Source organism: Megascapheus bottae, chromosome 8, assembly GCF_031878675.1.
Source record: "Megascapheus bottae isolate mThoBot1 chromosome 8, mThoBot2.hap1, whole genome shotgun sequence".
NCBI classification, from domain to species: Eukaryota; Metazoa; Chordata; class Mammalia; order Rodentia; family Geomyidae; genus Megascapheus; species Megascapheus bottae.
In genome coordinates this window covers 6386509-6405983 of record NC_143516.1, presented here as the reverse complement: position 1 = coordinate 6405983, position 19475 = coordinate 6386509, and the positions used below count along the sequence as shown (strand labels likewise).

At 41.9% G+C, this 19475-nt stretch overlaps 1 protein-coding gene across 1 annotated transcript in view; it reads left to right on the top strand.

Annotated features, from left to right (window-relative positions):
- Positions 1–19475, top strand: part of Snx9 (sorting nexin 9) — a 47337-nt gene that overhangs the window by 3897 nt on the left and 23965 nt on the right. Inside the window, exons 2-4 of the mRNA XM_090337909.1 lie at positions 11645–11731; positions 15685–15759; positions 18214–18342. Coding sequence (XP_090194035.1) covers positions 11645–11731; positions 15685–15759; positions 18214–18342 — 291 coding nt within the window. The remainder of the gene's footprint in view (positions 1–11644; positions 11732–15684; positions 15760–18213; positions 18343–19475) is intronic.

Here is a 19475-nt window from a genome sequence, read left to right as displayed (position 1 = left end):
CTAGAAAGATGAAAGTTTCTTGAAGAAGGAATAGGATAGAAAGCCCAGCAATTCTGCCATTTTTTTCTTCTGCTGTTTTCTTACTCTTGGAAAGATTTTTTTTTAATGTTTTTTTTTAATGTTTTTACTCTGTTCTTATGTTAACCATATGAGCTTTAAGTCATAGATTACTGAACTCCACACTTAAAACTGTACCTTATGTTTGCTGTTCCTTCCTTTCTGGACTGCTATTCTTGTTCCTCTTCATCTGTGTACCTTCTTTCTACACATTAGAACTCACCCAGAGGTCTTCCTCTTTACTTCCTCCGGAAAGCCTCTCTTGATGTCTCTGACCTCTGCTATAAGGGTCATTCATCCTTCCTGACTGCCAGTCGCCATTGTGTTCTGTGACTCACAGCTACCTTCTTTTGGAGGCTGCAGCCCCAGGAGGCTGGAACCATGGTGCTCACCTTGTTTCCTCAGTAACAGTTTGGAGGAGCAAAACGAAATTGCAGTGAAATTGTTACTCACATACCAAAGGTACATATCTAAAAGGTTTACACACACATACGTGACACACATACATGCACACACACCCCCACACAAAAAGGTACAAAGGTATGTGTGTGTGTATATATATATATATATATATATATATATATAAGTATAGATAGATAGATCCATCCCTATTGCATTTTTCTTCTTTAGTTTTAGTTAGCTTCTTCTTTTTCCTTTTCTCTCTCTCTCTCTCTCTCTCTTTCTCTCTCTCTTTGGTGTTCGTCCTGGGGCTTGAACTCAGGGCTTCACACTCTTACTTGATGTTTTACTAATGGTTGGTGTTCTACCACTTGAGCCACAGTTCCACTTTTGGCTTTTTGCTGGCTAATTGGAGATAAGCGTCTCAGACTTTCTGTCTAGTCTGACTTTGAACTGTCATCCTCAGCTGTGACTATAGGTTATAGGCCTGAGCCATAGTGCCCAGCCTTTCTGTTATTGTTGTTTTTTAGTGGTAAAGAACAGTCTTACTAGCCTCTACTGTTTTACTGAGAATCAGATTTAATGTTGACTTTCATAAAATTATAATAGTTGAAAGCATAGTACTTAGAATTGTTTTCCTTAAGTTTGATCATAATACCTTAGAGAAAGATCAAACAATTGGTTCTCAAATTTTAAAAGAATTGAAGCCATCCACACACTTCTGACATCAAGTAGAGTCGTCTTTTACCCACAACTTATCCAAAAGTGTAGGGTTTCCTGTTTGTCTTTCTGTTGATCATTTCTAACTTGGCTGCACTGTGTCCAGGGAATCTGTTAATAATCAGTACTGTACTTAGAAACCTTTTTTTTTTTTCTAGAAATGTCTCCCTGTGCACAGAAAGATTCTCAGGTTGTGTATTTGCAGTCAGCGTATGTCCCTAAGGTTGAACTAGGATAAATATACTGTTCATATCTATATCCTTAATTTATTTTCTCTTCTTGACCTCTTGGGTCATCTGTCTATTGGAAATCTTAAAGTAGTTGATTTGAACAATTGTTCTAGTATTAGTGTTATCTTACAAACAAATTAGAGTTCTGTCATAATGAAGTAACATTTATAATGACACTTTTATTGTCATAAAGGGAGTTTTCGTGATTTCATTGTGAGTTGTTTGGCATATATATGTGTATACATGTATAGCTTTTTATCCAATCTTTTTAGCTAGATGTTTTTACTTTAAAAAAATCCAATTATAGGCAGCACCTTGACTCACTACTCAGGAGGCTGAGACCTGAGGATCGCAGTTTAAAGCCATCCTTAGCATGAAAGTTCATGAGACTCTTCTCTCCAGTTAACCACCAGAAAACCTGAAGTGGTGCTGTGGCTTAAAGTGGTAGAGCACTAGCCTTGAGCTGAAGCAGGACAGTGCCCAGGCCCAGAGTTCAAGCCCCAGGACCAGCAAAAAAAAAAAAAAAATCAAGTTATATATTTTAATTTATTTTTGTGGTGATACTGAACTTAGTCTCACTTAGCTTTTTCCACTCAAGGCTGGCACTTGAGCTACCATTTGGGCCATTCCTTGACTTGTAGCTTTTGCTGGTTAATTGGAGATAAACATCTCAAGAATTTTTCCCCCTGGCTGGCTTCAGAACAGTCCTCAGATCTCAGCCTCTGAATAGCTGGGATTACAGGCCTGAGCCACTAGCTTCCAGCTCCCATTATACCTTCTTATCTAATCTGACTATCTTCCTTGCTAGATTTTTGTCTGCAGACATTGTGTGTATTGACATAGTTTGGATTCTGGACCTGTCTCACACAGATTGATCAAGGCTCAGTCAGTTCTTGGCTCTTGGGAAGCTTTAATCCTTTCTTTTTTGGAAAGTTTGGGCTGCATGACTCTTTCTCCCAGTCATTATCACTAACATGTCTAACATTTCCAGGTTAAGGTATTACTCAGTGTCCTTCCTCTTTTCCTTAATTTCAAAAAGATCTAAAGGTATTTAACTGTACTCATCTGTCTAATGTAGTTATTGCTTAGTGTTTTAGTTCTGTGCTTTCTACTACAAAAATTAAACACTTTTTTGTTTTCATACAATTAATGTTTGCTTAGATTTACTGCCATTGTACTATGTCTTCGAATAATATCTTTTCTATTTCTTCCCCCTTTTCTTTTTATTATCATCTTTAGATTTACAAAAGGGTTTCAATTCAACCTGTTGCTTTGTTGTTGTTGAACCCAGGTCCTTCACTCTCACTTGCCTTTATTTGCTCAAGGCTGGCACTCTACCACTTGAACCACACAGTTTATCTCCGGCTATTTGACTTTGTTTTTGTTGTTGTTGTTCCTTTTTTAAAATTTAATTTTTTTACTTTGGTTGTTGTTGTTTTTGTTGGTTGTGCAGCTTGAGGGCCTGAGTCCTTTCCCTGAGCTCTTCAACTCAAGGCTAGCATTCTACCACGAGAGCCACAGTGCCTCTTACATGGCAGTTATTAGAGATAAATCTTTGGACTTTTTGTGCCCTGCTGGCTTTGTACCTCAGTCCTTAGATCTCAGCCTCCTGCGTAGCTGGGATTACAGGTGTGAGCCACTAGCACCTGGCTCTACTTGACTTTGAATCTAGATTTTCAGATCTCAGCTAGGATTAGAGGTGAGAGCCATGAAGGCCTGGCTTAACATGTCAGTTTATGGTACAACGCATCTGGATCGGTGCCATCTGTTCCTTCATTCTCCCCCACATTTATTCCAGCCCCGCTCATCCCTTCAAGTTACCAGGTTCCAGTCCCACATATGTACATGGGAATGTTACAACTAGATCTGCCTACCATTCCTCTCTCTCTTCATTTATCTGAACCTCCCCCCCACACCCGCTCAGCTCAACCCCCTTCACACAAAACTTGTTTCAACTTCCTGGTGTTAATTTTGTTGTCAGTTAACTGTTCAAAGGAGTTACACCATTATTTCAGGCAGTTTTTCTTCTGCCTAAATGGAACTGGGATTTCCATTAAGAAAGATTAGTTGTGGGTGATTCTTCCATATGAAGTGTAGTTCACTCTATTCGTCAAAGATATTTTTCTGGGTGCAGAGTTTGAGGGTGACAGCATTTTCTCTCACCACAGTGGAACTCCCCTTGCCTTGTTTTTGGCTGGCTTTCAGATCCACTGCTGAGATTCATAATAATCCACAGCTAGATGAGTGTTCCTTCTTTGGGTTCCAGCCCTCCCCTCTGCCTGATCATCAGACCTGCCCGTGTTTTCTTGTTCTGCTGCTTCAGTACACACTGGTTTGCCCCGAAGCCTTCGGTCTGAGGACAGTGCTTAGGTGAAAACTAGCTCAGAGGTCCCCGAGGTGACGCAAGTGTCAGAAGAACCGTCCTGGGGAGCCAGCTACCTCGTGAGAGGAGGAAGTGGGGTTTGTGCTGCTGGGGAACTGTGCTATGCATTTTAATTCAGGCAGACCCATGGAGCTCATGGCTACTGTAGTGGAGCTCCCACTTCCAGAAAATTCTCCGCAAATTTCCTCCACTCCATTCTCTCTGAAACTAATTAATATGAAGAAATGCAACAGTGTCCAGCGTCCTATCCCCACGCTTCCTTTCCATTCTAGAGAAGTTCTTTGGTTGTGATCTCTAGTTCATATCTTTTCTTGGACCTAATCCACTCTTGTCCATCCATTTAATTTTCACTTTCACTTGTCTTCTATTTTTAGAAATTATGTTTGATTCTACTTTAATCTCCTTTGTCATTCTTGATAGTCTCTAAGTCTGTGTATGTTTTTTCCTAGCTTTGTGTATGTTGATCCTAATATCAGAAGTCTGATTTGGCATCTGTTTCTGCTCATTCTCACTCATGATCCTTGTGATTTTATTTTACTTTATTCCTAAGAACTTCACTCAATGCATTAGATTCCTTCTGATAGAGACTTTGTGTTTGATTATGCCAGTTCCTTGAAGACATTATATCCTTGGGGTTACTTAGTGAAACTGGGGTTTGAATTCAGGGACTTACCCTTGCTAGGCCAGTTTTCAATTACCAGCCGGGCTTTCAAAGCAGAGGATCTTGAAATGTCTTTTTATTTTTCTTCTGTAATGTATTGAGTGTTGGTGCTTCTTCTAGCATATCAGTTGCTTTAAAAGTATTTATATGTACCAGTGCTGGTAGCTGACAAGTATAATCCTGGTTACTCAGGAGGCAGAGATCTGGAAGATTACAATTTGAGGACAAACTAGGCAAAAAAGTTCACTAGATTCCATTTTCAATAGTACTAGCAAAAAGCAGGGTTGGAGATGTGGTTCACGTGACCAGTCTAGCAAGGTCAAGACCCTAAATTAAAAAAAAAAACAACAAAATTAAAACGTCACTGTACCTCAGTCTGCATCTTGTTATTTGATTGGATTCCAAAGAGTCACATGAGCAGACCTTTTAATTGTTTCTATGTGCTGCAAGTGCCTCAGATGCTGCAAGTGACGGCATTGACCCTAGGTATTGATGAGCTACTAAATGTACCAGTTAAATGTGAGCTTAAGTGTGTTTGTAATGAAGATGCAGAGGAAGAGCTTGAAAAGGTCATTGTGTGTGTTAGAAAATGGTTTATGTCCTGGTGGCTACATCTCAAGGTATTTATCATCTTTTACCTAATTTTTTCTCCACAAGATTTTGAGAAGTGAATATTCAGTGCTTTTTGCATAAAAGGTCATTTGTAAATTTTAAGCTGGAGCATACATGCATTCTCCTTACCATTTGAGCATAATTCTAGCTCTTTTTTGTTTTAGTTGGTTTTTTTGTTGTTTTCAGATAAGCTCTTGTACTTTTCACCTGGGCCAGCCTGAACTAAGATCCTCCCGTGCATGAACCATTACATCTAGCTTGTTTGTTATTTTGTTGTTTCAGTAACTTTGTTAAGCACCTACTCTGGGCTAGAAACTATTGAAGTATTAGGAATGTAGCACCAGGGAAAATTCTTGTCCTCAGATAAAAATCTTTGCCCTGGGAGCTTACCTTGTAGAGAAGGCAGATGGCTAATAAGCAGGGTGAGTAAGGAGTGCTCAGCTGGGAGGAGGGCAGATATGGGAGAGGACCCGTGGAGCGTTGAAGGAAGGGGTTGTCCTGCCATTGGGGTCTCTAAGAAATAAAGCTACCCAGCGCTGCCTGGAGCAGATCAGTGGGGAGTTGTAGTCCATGCTCAGCCTGTCACTGTGGTAAAAGCTGTTTCACCACATTGGCCTGCTGGCTTCCCTTCCCGCCTTTCTTTCTCCCTGTTGAGCTTGCCCTTGTTGGCCTGGGAGTTGACACTCCAGTCACTTTGATACCAGATTTAACTCGTACTTTATCCCTTCATAGAACTTAATAGATGATGTCTAATTCAACTCACGCTAGGAAAATCCTCACTGACAAAGCCTCCGAGGATTGATAGACTCCCTCTCTCACATTAGGCATTTCCGAGCACAGTCACTTGAAAAACATTTTCTCTTGTACTTTTTAAGTAGCCTACATTTGTAATATGAGGAGGTGTTGTTGTGATATTTCCATTCCCTCACACAGTTCATGTTGAATTCCCCCCTTCACCATATCCCCTCCCATTCCCCCCTCTCTTCTCACCCCTTTTTCCAATTCTGTAGATTTCATTATGCCTTTCACACACACACACACACATACTTACACTCACATATACCATCTTTGGGTCCACCTCACCTCTGTTTCCTTTCCTTTCCTTTCCCTTCTAGACTTACTCAAGTTACTTTCCTGAATTCTTGATAATGGTCATCATCATTTTGTGTCTCCACAACTGCGTAAGAACGTGGAATATTCATTTTTGAGCTTGGTTTATCTTACTCAACATGATTCTCTCCATTTTATCCACTTTTCCTGCAAGTGACATGAGTGTGCGTGGGTGTATGAGTTCCCGTGTGTCATCGTCAGGCTTGAACTCAGGGCTTGAGCGCTTTCCCTGTGCTCAAGGCCAGTGCACTACCACTGAACCAGAGCTCCACTTCAAGCTTTTGGGGAGGTAAAAGTTTCACGGACTTCCTTGCTTGGGCTGCTTCAAACCATAATCCTCAGATCTCAGCCTCCTGAGTAGCTAGGATTATAGGCATAAGCCACTAGTGTCCTGAAAGGTGACTTAAAAAATACACACACACACACACACACACACACACACACACACACACACACACACACACACACACACACACACACACACACACACACACACACACACACACTGAGGCTTGATCTCAGGACCTTACACTCAGCTTTTTTCATTATGGCTGGTACTCTACCACTTAAGTCAGGCCTCCAGTTTCAGCTTTCTGCTGATTAGTTAGAGACAATTACCTTTTGGATTTGTCTCTTCTGACTGACTTTAACTTTGATTCCCAAATCTTAGGCTTCTGAATAGCTAGGGCTATAGATTTGAGCCCCTGGTGTCTGGCTTGACTCTGTTTTTCTTTATGGTTGAATAATGTGTGTGTGTGTGTGTGTGTGTGTGTGTGTGAAAGAAGGAGGAGGGGGAGAGATTTTTATGCATTATTGGATACCAGTATCCAATGCATTATTGATTCCAGTATGTCTGTTGTGAACAAAGCTACGATAAACATTCAGGTGTCTTTCTTGCATATTGATTTGTTTTCTTTTGGATATATACCCAAGAGTGGTGTGGTAGGATTATTAAAAACTTTTTTGTTATTTTGTTTTTTGATTTGTGTGTGTGTGTGCTGATCCTGGGCTTGAACTCAGAACCTGTCCCTGAGAATGTTTTGCTCAAGTCTAGTGTTCTGCTACTTGAGCCACAGCCTCACTTATTTTCTTTTTTTTTAAGTTAATTGGCAATAAGAGTCTCATAGACTTTCCTGTCCAGGTTGACTTCAAACTGTAATCCTTAGATCTCAGCCTCCTTAGTAACTAGGATTACAGGCATGAGCCACCAGTGCCTGACTTATGAAAAGCATTTTTAAAGATATAGAAGTCTGTTGGGGTGAGATCGTGACCTAATGGTAGAGTGCTTGCCTGCATGCAGGTAGTTCTGGGTTTGATTCCTGGGTACTGCATACACAGAAAAAGCCTAGAGTAGTGGTGCTGTGGCTCAAGTGATAGAACTTAAGCCCTGAACTTTGCTTGGGAACAACGCCCAGACTCTGAGTTCAAGTCCCAGAACTGGTAAAAAAAAAAAAAAAAAAAGAAAAGAAAAAGAGGAGGTTTTATCTGATAGAAGCATCCAGGTCACATCTTCTGGCCATACAAGTATAATTTTATACAGCCCATCAAATCATTGCCTCTTTGAGCTATTTAGTCAGTTTGTCTCTGTCGTTACCATTCTGCTGGCCTGACTGGTGTCCACCTAGGCAGAAGCAAACTGCTCCCACACTGCCTGGTTTGGGCAGATTCCAGATGCATATCCTGGATCAGAGCTAATGGCTTCATAGTTGATAAGGATCATTGCTGCTGCTCGCTAGTTTGTGGAATAAATTCCCAAGGCCTGCCTTGGTAGAGGAGCAGCCGGAGAAGCAGCTGGAATACTAAGAACTGGGTCAGAATGTTCTCATGCGCTTAGAAGAAATGGCATTACCTTGGCCTATGATTTTGAGATTCAGTGACTGCATTCTTCCCTATACCCATGCAGCTTTTTTTTTAACCTGAAATGTATTGATGGAATTTCATTTTACTTGCCTTTAAAAATTCATGTCTTTGAATTTTTAATATATTAAACATTCTGGCATAATTGAGAAAAGTAGAATGTGCAGTGAACTTCCTTGGGCTTCCTCCCAGCCGCAGCGCTGGTCAGCTTCTGACTAGTTTCGTTTCCTCTAGTCCCTTCCCCCAACTCCATCTTTCTCTTCCTTCAGTATTTTAAGCAAATTCCAGGTATTTCATTGTAAATATTTCAGTATTAAATATCTCCAAAAATAAAAGTTAAAAAAAACCCGCATACTTAAAATTCTTGACATCATACTTCCATATTCAGAATCCTTAGCTGGGCTCTGGTTACTCACACTTGTAACCCTAGCTACTCAGGAGGCTGCAATCTGAGGATCCTAGTTCAAAGCCAGCCTAGGCAAACAAATCCATGAGACTGATATCTCCAGTTAACCAGCAGGTTCATTAACTCTCAGGTTCATAGTGTTCTTCTATATCTGAACACATTCTAACTGCAAAACACTAGCATTTACAGCTGTTCTGCTAGCTAGCCACCACCCTGCACTTTGTTCTTATTACTTCACTTCCTGTCCTGTCAAGAGGCAAGGCATATGCTGTTATCCTTATTGTATCCTTGAGGAATTTGAGGGGGAAAGGAATTGAGCCAGTTCAAGGCTGGCGAGATGGGGTGCTAAGGATCTGAACCCTCGTCCCTGGCTCCACAGTGGATGACCTTTCTTTCTCTGCTGGGTGTGGGTCACGAATACCCTGTGTCCTGGAGCAGTGCAGGTGAGGCCTCCCTCTGGAGAACTTCCTATCTGCTGTCCCTGGAGTTTGACATTTGGGTCCTTTCCTATCTAAAACCTGTAGCCTTACAAGCAGAATGAAACGATACAACCGCTTCAATTTGAGACTAGAGGTGAGGTGATTTTCTTAGTCACGGTGGATTTCCGTGTGCTTTGCCCTAGAGGTTGAAAAGTGGATTAGTGACCTTCTAGCTGTGATAAACAAGGGTCAATGTGCTGATAGGAGAGCAAAGAGTCAGTTGAAAATGAAATGTAGAAGGCTGTGTACTGTGGTTCTAGCCAGTTCTGTTTTTGAGTTTGTGTGTGGGGTGTGTGTGTATACAAATTTGGCAGATACATAGATTTAACAGGATACCTTCAGATCTCTCTCTGGAGAGGAGGAACAGTACTAGACTTTTCCAGCTTTGACTTACTTATTTTGCCTGTTATAGAAGTGTTCAGCATAACATGTAGCGTGTTTATGAGCACAGCATGGGAGCTGGAGGAATCGGGTCTAGTGACTTTTGTAACCGTTTGTATGGATTCTGTTAGCCTTCCCACAGGCCCCTTTGAGGGTAGTGTGATCCTGATCTCCTTGCCACCTCCCCCCCCCAGCTAAATGCTTCCCACTGGGAGCACATCTGCCCTACCTCCTAGATGCTGGATTGGAATTAAGGTTCAGTGTAAATGGTAGAGGCGATTGAAAGGTTCAAACCAGAGCAGTGAGTAAATGTTCACAAACATCTAAATGAGTATCCATTTTTTTTTCCAGTCCTGGGCTTAAGCTCAGGGCCTGAGCACTGTCCTTGCATTTTCTCAAGGCTAACACTCTACCACCTGAGCCCCAGCACCACTTCTGGCTTTTTTCTATGTGTGTGGTACTGGTACTGAGGAATCAAACCTTGGTCTTCGTGCATGCTAGGCAAGCACTCTACCACTAGGCCAGACTCCCTGACCTCCATTTGTTTTTTTGTTGTTGTTGTTTTGTTTTGTTTTGTTTGCCAGTCCTGGGCTTGAGCTTAGGGCCTGAGCACTGTCCTTGGGCATTCCTCAAGGCTAGTGTTCTACCCTGAGGCACCGCCTCACTTCTGGCTTTTTCTATGTATGCAGTACCGAAGAATTGAACCCAGGTCTTCGTGCATAGGAGGCAGGCACTCTACCACTAGGCCAAACTCCCGGTCCCTCTCCATTTGTTTTTTACTTGTGTCATATTCCATTTAACCAGTTTAGTAAACAGGAGGTTTAGAAATTCTGTATTTGGGGACTAATTGGGTTTAGTGGGGTTTAGAAAACGTCACCAGGATTCTTAAGGAACGGTAACACAGCAGGTTTCTCTCTGCAACTTGGAGCTTGGCTCAGTTAGCAGGCTGGGCTCCTCTCCAGGGGAAGCTCACTTCCTTCCTGAGGCACCCCCAAGCATTTATCTCCTGACTGCCCATTGCACGGTGACTGAGGTTGATGTGACATGTTTTTAAAAAATATCCCACAACATGACAAGCAGAATTCTATCTGCAGCTGTGTGAGAAAAATACCTCCACGTGATTTCTTTGTCCTTTGTCCTGACTCAGGGCACGCTGGGCTGGCAGTGTTTGCTTGCCTGCCTCTCTCCTTCAGCCCCTCCTCCTCTTGGGCTTGGATCTGATGAGATTTTCCTTTGAATGGCAGACTTCACTACCATTTGTTTCTTTCCAACATTTTATTAGTAAAAATGTCCAGTGGAGAAAGTAGCAATTCTTTTCCATCAAACATAGTAAATTTATTGTCTAAATTCTGTAACCTTTTGCAGTACTTGCTTTATCACATACTTAGTAGTCCATTTATTATCTTTTGTATATTTCAGGGTGGTGTGCCTTCCCGCTTTAAGCTTTTATCATTACTTGTGAATCCTTTATCCCCATTTGAATAGTTTCAGGCACAATTATACAAAAAAGGAGGAATGGTAGTAGTTGGCAGAAGGGCCTGGGAGCTCTTGCCATGTGCTGGGTGCTGTTTAAAGATTTGTGAAGTGAATACAGTTCTGCTCTCCTGCTTACCTGGTCCTGTAGGTACATTTGAATTTGCTGTTTAGACAAATGCTGTGTTACCTGGGCAAGTAGGAGGATGGACTTATGGAGGCCATCTATGAAATATACTTATTTTTGTAAATACTGAAATGGATTAGAAATACGTATTCATTATAAATTGTAAAGCTATGGGGCTGGGAAGGTAACTCAGTAGAATACTTGTCTGGCATGTATGAGCCCTTTAGGTTCAATCCTCAGCACTGCCAAAAAGAAAAAAAGGCATGTGACACCCATTTTCCTGGCAGTGTGTAAAGGAGTACTCATTTCTGCATGGTGAGAGTTTAATAGAAGAGGCTTCTTCTAAAGATGAACAGATTTGGTCGTGTGTCTGCCCCTTACCTTCTCAGTCCCTGCATCACCGAGAGTGTTCCCAGAGTGAGCAGTATCTGAAGTCCTGTTCCATACTCCTAAAAGGAACTCCTCCTCCTCCTCCTCCTCCTCCTCTTCTTCTTCTTCCTCATCTTCTTCTGTCAGTGAAAGGGATGCATGTGGAGTTACTTTCATTGAGCAGATCTCTAAATGCAATGTGGACAGCTTCTAGAAACCATTTCTACTTCCAGGGCTGAGTGAGGGGCTGTGGCCAGGAAGGTGCTGGGCTTCAGGACAACAGGTGACTCACGTGGGTGGCATGTCTTCCGTTCTTTCAAGTCCACCACAGCCCTGTTGGGGTTTCATTTGTAACTCTTTCTTTTCTTTTACCTGAACAGGCTCGGGTTATGTATGATTTTGCTGCAGAACCTGGAAATAATGAACTGACAGTTAGTGAAGGAGAGATCATCACCATTACGAACCCGGTAAGACAACCGGCTGCCTGCCGCCTCCCCTGTGGGCTTATTTTTAAGATCTGAGGTTTTGATAAATGGGTCATTTAACCCACACAATTTCTTTAAAAACCTGTTGCGTATGAAGTAAGTACTGGTGGTGCAGTGAGAAGCTGTTACACAAACAGAAAAGCTCAGGCCTCTAAGGACAGCTGAGTGCACAGCCGAGTTCATCGTGTATTATTTATAGCGGTTGGGGCGCTCTGTGGTGGTTCTGGGGCCTGGTGCTCCGAGCTTTCTCCTAGCACTGTCTCTGGATACATCCCAGACAGACTGACTTTCCTGAATGGCTTGCTCACTGATAGCTCTCTTAGATCTAAGCCTTATCCTTAAATTAGATTTCCAAAAAGCAGTGCATACTAAGACTGGATTAGCTCACCTCCTGGCAGAGTTATCATTGCTGAATTCAATAAAAAATAGTTCCATAGGGGGCCGGGAGTTTGGCCTAGTGGTTAAAGTGCTTGCCTAGCATGCATGAAGACCCGGGTTCGATTCCTCCGTACCCCACATACATAGCAAAAAGCCAGAAGTGGTGCTGAGGCTCAAGTGGTAGAGCTCTAGCCTTGAGAAAGTCCAAGAACAGTGCTCAAGCCCTGAGCTCAAGCCCAGGACTGGCAAAAAAAAAAAAAAAATAGTTCCATATTTCTGTATCTTTGCAAACTATATTTACCCTCATTCTCACATGTATGTATGCTCACATAACTGGATAATAATTCTGTCCTTTCTCAATTGTTACCCCAGCTTCTTTCTTTTGGAAATTTGGCATGTTTCTTTTCATAAAATAAAATGTTTGAATTTCTTTTCTTTTTTCTTTTTTTTTTTGGCAATACTAAGGCTTCAACTCGAGGCCTTACAACTCTCTTACTACTCAAGCCATAGCCTCAGCCCTTTTGCTTTAGTTATTTTAAAGTAGAGTTTTGTGGTTTACCTGGGACTAGCCTTAGACCGTGACCCTCCTTCCTGTGACATCCTACATAGCAGAGATGAGGGATGCAGGCCACTCTTCCTGGCTTGGTGATTGAGAAGGTCTCAGTCTCTGCTTAGACTGGCCTCAAACTGGTCATCCCCATCTCACCTGCACAATAGCTGTGATTACAAGTGAGAGCCATGCCTGGCCTATTCTTTTTTCTTTCTTCCCCTTCTTCCCTCCCAGCCTCTCTCCCCTCCCTCCCATTGGGTTTGAATTTAGAGCCTTCTACTTGCTAGGAAGGCACTCTACCACTTGAGCCATGAGCCATGCCCTGGTCCTTTTGTTTAAGTCTCACTTTTGTTCATGTGACTATGGATCCTAATCATCCTATTTACTCTTCCCATATAGTTGGTTTGACTGCTGTGTACAGCTGTGCCCAATTTTTGTTCGTTAAATGGAGTCTTGTGAACTTCTGCCCCAGCTGTCCTCAAACTGCAGTCCTCCTGCTGTGGGCCTCCCCAGTAGCTGGATGTACACACATGAGCCACTGCGTCTAAGTCTCTTGGATTTCTTTTAGGAAGAAAATGTGGTTCTCATTTTTTAAATCATCCTAAGCCCAACGTCTTGTTAATGTTTTCTGTTACCTTTATGTGATATTGCCTCAATGTTTAATTGTCCTTTTACATGAAACCTTATTGTAAATGTCCTTAAAGTAAATAACAAATTATGAGATAAATTCTCTTTGAAATACACTTCTAAGGACATTGTCCCAATTCCTAGGATGGTTTCACGGCAGGGCTTCTGCAGCCTCTGGTCTGTGTTCCAGAGCCCCTACCTCTGCCTCAGGATCTGTTCTGCATGGTGTCTTCTGGATCTTCTCCCTCTCTTCAGGCGTCCACACCGAGTACTGTACATGCAGGCACACTCCTTGCCTCTCTATAGAGAGTGGTCTGCAGCCCTGTTTTCCTTACAGCATGTGCCCTGCTTGGCAAAGCAATCGTGTTCGAGTCTGGGACTCCTCATTTGTCCTAGCCAGCCTTTTAGGAATCTTCATCCTGCCTTGGCAAGGTTGGCATTACCATGCCGCCTTTGGCCTATATCCCTTACACAGATTTTCATTCTTGTCAGCCATTTGCTAACCCTGTAATGTCTGCAGTGCAGCTTGACCAGACCTTAGAGTTTCCTGCCTGTGTGTGTCTTAGATATCCTTATGTAGTTCCTTGACAGGTGTGTCAGACTCAACTGTCTGTTCTACATACCAGCCCATCTCCTACACTGTACTAATTCTGTTTCTGAATTTTCTTTATTTCTACTGTAGTGCTTCATCCATTCAGTCATTCTAACTAAGACTCTTGATAAGTTCACAGGAAGCCGTTGGTTACTGTTGGTCTTGTTTACATCTAGGCTTTCTTTTCCCGTCAGTCTCTACTGTCAACACCCTGAGTTAAGCTCTAACCTTCTTGTATTTGACTGTCTGGCCTCTCTACTTCAAATCTACTGCTGTCTAACTAAACTCCTCTCTCATGGCTTCTTCTCACTGGTAGTTATATAAAACACTCCACATCTGACCCTGGTCATCTTCAGCTCTGTGTGTGTGTGTGTGTGTGTGTGTGTGTGTGTGTGCGCATGTGTGCGCGCGCGCACACGCAAACACTGTCCGGTCACAGGCACATGAACATGTCCACACACATGGCATACTCATGCAATGCCCACTGGTTTTTGGATATGAGAGTCTCGAGTGTTTGTCTGCTGGGCTGGCTTCAAACTGCAATTCTCTGGTCTCCCAAGTAGTGAGCATTATAGGTATGAGCCACCAGTGCCTGGCTTCATTTCTGTTTTTAATCATAGAAGAGGATAAAAATTCTTGTCTGCTTGAATTTTTAGAGACGTGTTTGTTTTCTCAGGTAAAAATACGTCTTCTAGGTGCTATTATAGTAAAAAAGATAAAAGTTGTGATGTGATTTCTTAAAATAATATGATTAGATAACTATAATGTAGCTTGTTCCAAAAAAGCAAAAGGAAAGATTGTGAATGTCTTCATCACAAAAAAAAGAGGAATAAGTGTATATAGTATGTATACATGCACATCTTAGGGAATGTGGGGAGGGCACAGAATCAGTGGAAAACAGCTGCACTGGACATGGATGAAAGTGAACCACACCACTCCTGGGCAGAGATGGGAGGGAGGCAGTGAGAGAGAGGGAACAGCTAATACTAAGCAAAAAAGAAATGTACATATCTCCTGATAGATGTAAAGGTAGCTCCACTATATATCACCTCTAAAACAGTAAGAAGGGATAAATGCTTGATGATATAAACCTGCCTACCCTGATTTGAACATGGTTAAAATGTCACCTGGTACACTATAAATGTAATTGTGTATCTCGATCAAGGAAGACAAATGTGGTTATCTAGTTACATATACTTATTAACTAACTATAGCATTATTTACAAATCTAATAAAATGTTTTACCCTTTTTGCAGAGAAATGGGGCTCTGCAGATAGTAAATTGAAAAACAGAAATCTCAGTGTAGAATTTACTGTATTATTTAGTCTGATACTATTCCACATCCAGAAGAACCTGGTGGGTTGGGTGGAGGTTATAGCTCATTTTTCCAGTGCTTGCCTAGCGTGTCGGATCCACAGCACTGGAAAACAAAAACAAAACGTAGTAGTTTCAACCAATACCCATGTGCTGCTAGCCTATGCATCAGCTGAATGTCCATGATGGGTGTCCTGGCTGGCAGTCCAATGGTGAGCTGCCTTTGGGTGAGTAGGGAGCAGGGAGCTTATCATTGGCAACTCAAATTAATTCTCCTTGTGTCCTGGGGTTCTAAGGCTCCGAACGCCCTGAACAGTCTCTACCTTATCCTGTAGGTGGGTAGGGAGGGCAGAGTCAGGTGGGTATAAGTGCCTCTGCCCGCAGAGGCACTTTGAATGAGTTTATAACAATTCCCAAAGGAAAATTTCAGCAGGAAATTCTAACCATCTTCTTTTTTTCTTGGTAACAATTAGGATATTGGTGGAGGATGGCTGGAAGGAAGAAACAGCAAAGGAGAGCAAGGGCTTGTTCCCACGGACTACGTGGAAGTAAGGACTCGTCGTTGGTCTTGGTCAAGGAACAACCAGGAAGCAACTTTTCCTTTTTCTTTTTGAACAGTTATGGGGCTTCAACTCTGGGCCAGGGCATTGTCCCTGAGCTCTTCAGCTAAAGGAGGAAGCAACTTAAAAAAAAAAAAAAAATAGGCGGGGCACCAGTGACTCACGCCTATAATCCTAGCTATTCCGGAGGCTGAGATCTGATGATCACAATTCAAAGCCAGCCTGGACTGGAAAGCCCGTGAGACTCTTATCTCCAATTAGCCACCAGAAAGTTGGAAGTGATGCTGTGGCTCAAGTGATCACTGGCCTTGAGGTCAAGAGCACAGGGACAGCGCCCAGGCCCAGTGTTCAAGCCCTATGACTGACAAAAATAAAAATTAAATTAAAATTATATAAAAAGTAGAAAATAAACAAGTACAACTAAAGAAAGGTATTATCTATAGACCCAAGCTCTGAAGAGTAACAGTGATGTTTAGAAAAAGTTCTTTCCAAAGATAGAATCTTCATTTTCCTAAACAGACATGACTATATTTCCTTTGCTGATGATGTATAATCACTGCTGCTCTCTTCTCTTACTTGATACATAATTCACATTTAAATAGATTTTTCTAAAAGGATATTCCTTCAGTTCCCTTCCCTGTTTCCATAGACAGAAAGGTATGTTGAATGGGCTTCTGAGGAGATGTCCTGGCATGAATCCAACATAGTAAGTGCCAAGGATAGTATTACCATATCCTGTAGGAGTGTCCCTCCCTGAACACCACTTAGCAGCAAAACCTTTTCAGTCAATCAACTGCCTAGCACCCCCTGCTGGTTGGCTTTGATCCCTGAAAACCAGTGCTAGGTGCATGGTAAGGTAATCTGAATCTTGAGTGACAAAAAGAAACCAGAGTTGCCTGGTACACCTGTAAATCAACTGCAAATAATTTGAGATTTAAAGCACTTTATTTGGTTCACGTCCAGTAAATGTTTCTGGATCTGTCTGCAAAATGAAGCTGAGGATCAGGATTGAATTTCTGTTATTCTTAATAGTGAGGCTTAGGCCCTCAAGCCCTCCAGAGAATCCAATGAAACCAGTAGATTTTCCTTAGAAAAGTGTGAACATGCATGTGGTTGCAGATGGTGCATAGGCTCTGAGCCCAGCCCTGGTCTGAACTTCACACCCTGCTGAAAGTCGACTCGGTGAGCATCTGGATCTCGTATGGACAAGGAATAGGAAAAAAGTCTGAGGACTTAAGTGAACATTCATTAATTGGCATTAATTTTTATTTTTTTAATCTCTGCTCCTAGAAAGGAATTGTTATTTCAGACATTCTCAGCTTTGCTTATCTTTTAAGACTAACCTTCCCTCACCATCAGAAATGGACAGGTAGAAAATCAGTGACAAATACAGTTGAACTCAGCAGTATTCCATCAACTAGCCAGCAGGATGGATGCCTAAGCATCCCTGAAAGTGGGGCTGTGGCTCAAGGGGTGGGTGGGGCGGTAGCTTTGGGGACAGCACCCAGGCCCAGAGGTCAAGTTCCATGACTGACAAAAATAAATTTAAAAAAATTTAAATATATGCTTTTTTTTTTTTTTTTGGCCTGTCCTGAGGCTTGAACTCAGGGCCCGACCACTGTCCTTGGGCTTTCTCAAGGCTAGAGCTGTACCACTTAAACCACAGCATCATTTCTGGCTCTTTCTTTTTGTTGTTGTTGTGGGTCTTGAACTCTGGGCCTAGGCACTGTCCCTGACCTCTTCAGCTCAAGGCTACCACCCTGCTCCTTGAGCCACAGTCTTGTTCCATTTTTCTAGTGGTTAATTGGAGATAAGAGTCTCAGGTCCTTTTGTGCCCAGGCTGGCTTTGAACCTTGATCCTCAGATCTTAGCCTCCTGAGTAGCTAGGATTACAGGTGTGAGCCACCAAGCCTGGCTATTTCTGGCTTTTTCTATGTATGTGGAACCTGGGTCTTTGTGCATGCTAGGCAAGCACTCTACCACTAGGCCAAATTCCTGGCCCCAATATATGCTGCTTTTGAGAAGGGGTGGGCGACAGTGGCGGGAGGGCGGGGAAGAAATATCAGCAGATCCACCCTAAAATGCAATAGAATGAAACTCAAAATCCCTAACAGGAAGATAACTGGAAAATTCTAAAATACTTGGAAATTAAGCTAGACACTTCCGAATTACACATGTCAATGGAATCTCAACAAGTCTTAAAACAATTTAACTTAAAATAAAAATACAACATACTGCATTTGTTGAATACAGCCAAAGCAGTACTTAGAAGAAAATGTATAGAAATCAAGAGTGTTTACAGCCCCTTTCCATAACAGGTGACAGACATTCAAGAGTATTAACCCCTTCATAATAGATGATCCTTCTTGCATATTCTTAGAAATTCTCATTCTGAAACAATACGAATCTATAAAGCTAATTCTGATTCTTTCTAATATTTAGATTTTACCCAGTGATGGAAAAGACCAGTTTTCTTGTGGGAATTCTGTGGCTGACCAAGCCTTTCTTGATTCCCTCTCAGCGAGTACAGCAGCACAAGCCAGTTCGTCCACAGCTAACAGTGCTAACCAGGTATGTCTGACTGGCGGCTATGATGAAGGCAGCTCTTGCATTCCCTGGAAGCATAATCAAAGTAGCTTTGAAGATTTTTGTGTGGTATTTCTTTCTGTTGGTATTAACAAAGCACTCACCTGTTAAGCCTGCTAAAGAATGTTCTCAAAACTAATTGTATGCCAAAAGGTATTGTTACTGAGAGTCAGTTGTGATATGAATACAGACCCCAGGAACAGAAAATAGTCTTGGAATGAGGGCAGGGAAAAAGGCGAAAGACTTGTGATTGAGGTGGACATCAGGCGTTGACTGGATAAGGACTGCGGACCTGGCTCCCTTTGTCAGAGCTCGTATCCTCTCACCCACTGACAGAACAATGCAGGGGATAGTCACGAGGGCATCTGGACACTTACACTGACATCATGACGTTTCTAGAAAACTTAGATCAGCAGAGCAATTTGAGAAAAATGGTGCAGCTGCCATTAGTTTTAATTAGAATTTGGTCAGTTTAGATGAATTTGAATAGTTCAGTTATTGCTGAATGCTTTTAAAGAATGACTGAATTAGAACTGTTTTGGAAGTACCTACTATTTGGAAGATTATAAAGCTGTTTATTTGTAAGCATTTGGAAAAATTATAGGTTGTATGTGTATGTGTACGTACATATGTATATATGTATGTATGTGTGCATATGTGCATGTGTTACTGGGGTTTTGAACTCAGGTTTTGAACTTTTGCCTCTTGAGTCATGCCCCCTGTTTTCTTTAGTTATTTTTCAGGTAAGATCTGTGTTTTGCCTGTGTTTGCTTGGGATCAGACTAGACTGCTGTCCTCTTATGTAACCTCCCAGGAGCTAAAAAAAAACAGCTACCACTTCTGACTTTTTAAGGTGGGGGAGGGGGTCTTTACTAACTTTGCTCAGGCTAGCTTTAAACTACATCCTCCTCATCTGTGCCTACTGAGTAGCTAGGAATTCAAAAAGAATAATATGAAGCTAGGAAAAATTTCTAACATCTTATGGATATGAGCTAATTTATTAAATACACAAATAACTTTTGTAAATCTCTAAAAAAAAAAAGAGAGAGAAACAGCTCAGGAGGAAAATAATGGGCCATGGCTATAAAGGGTTAATTGGCAAACAAGTATAGATAATA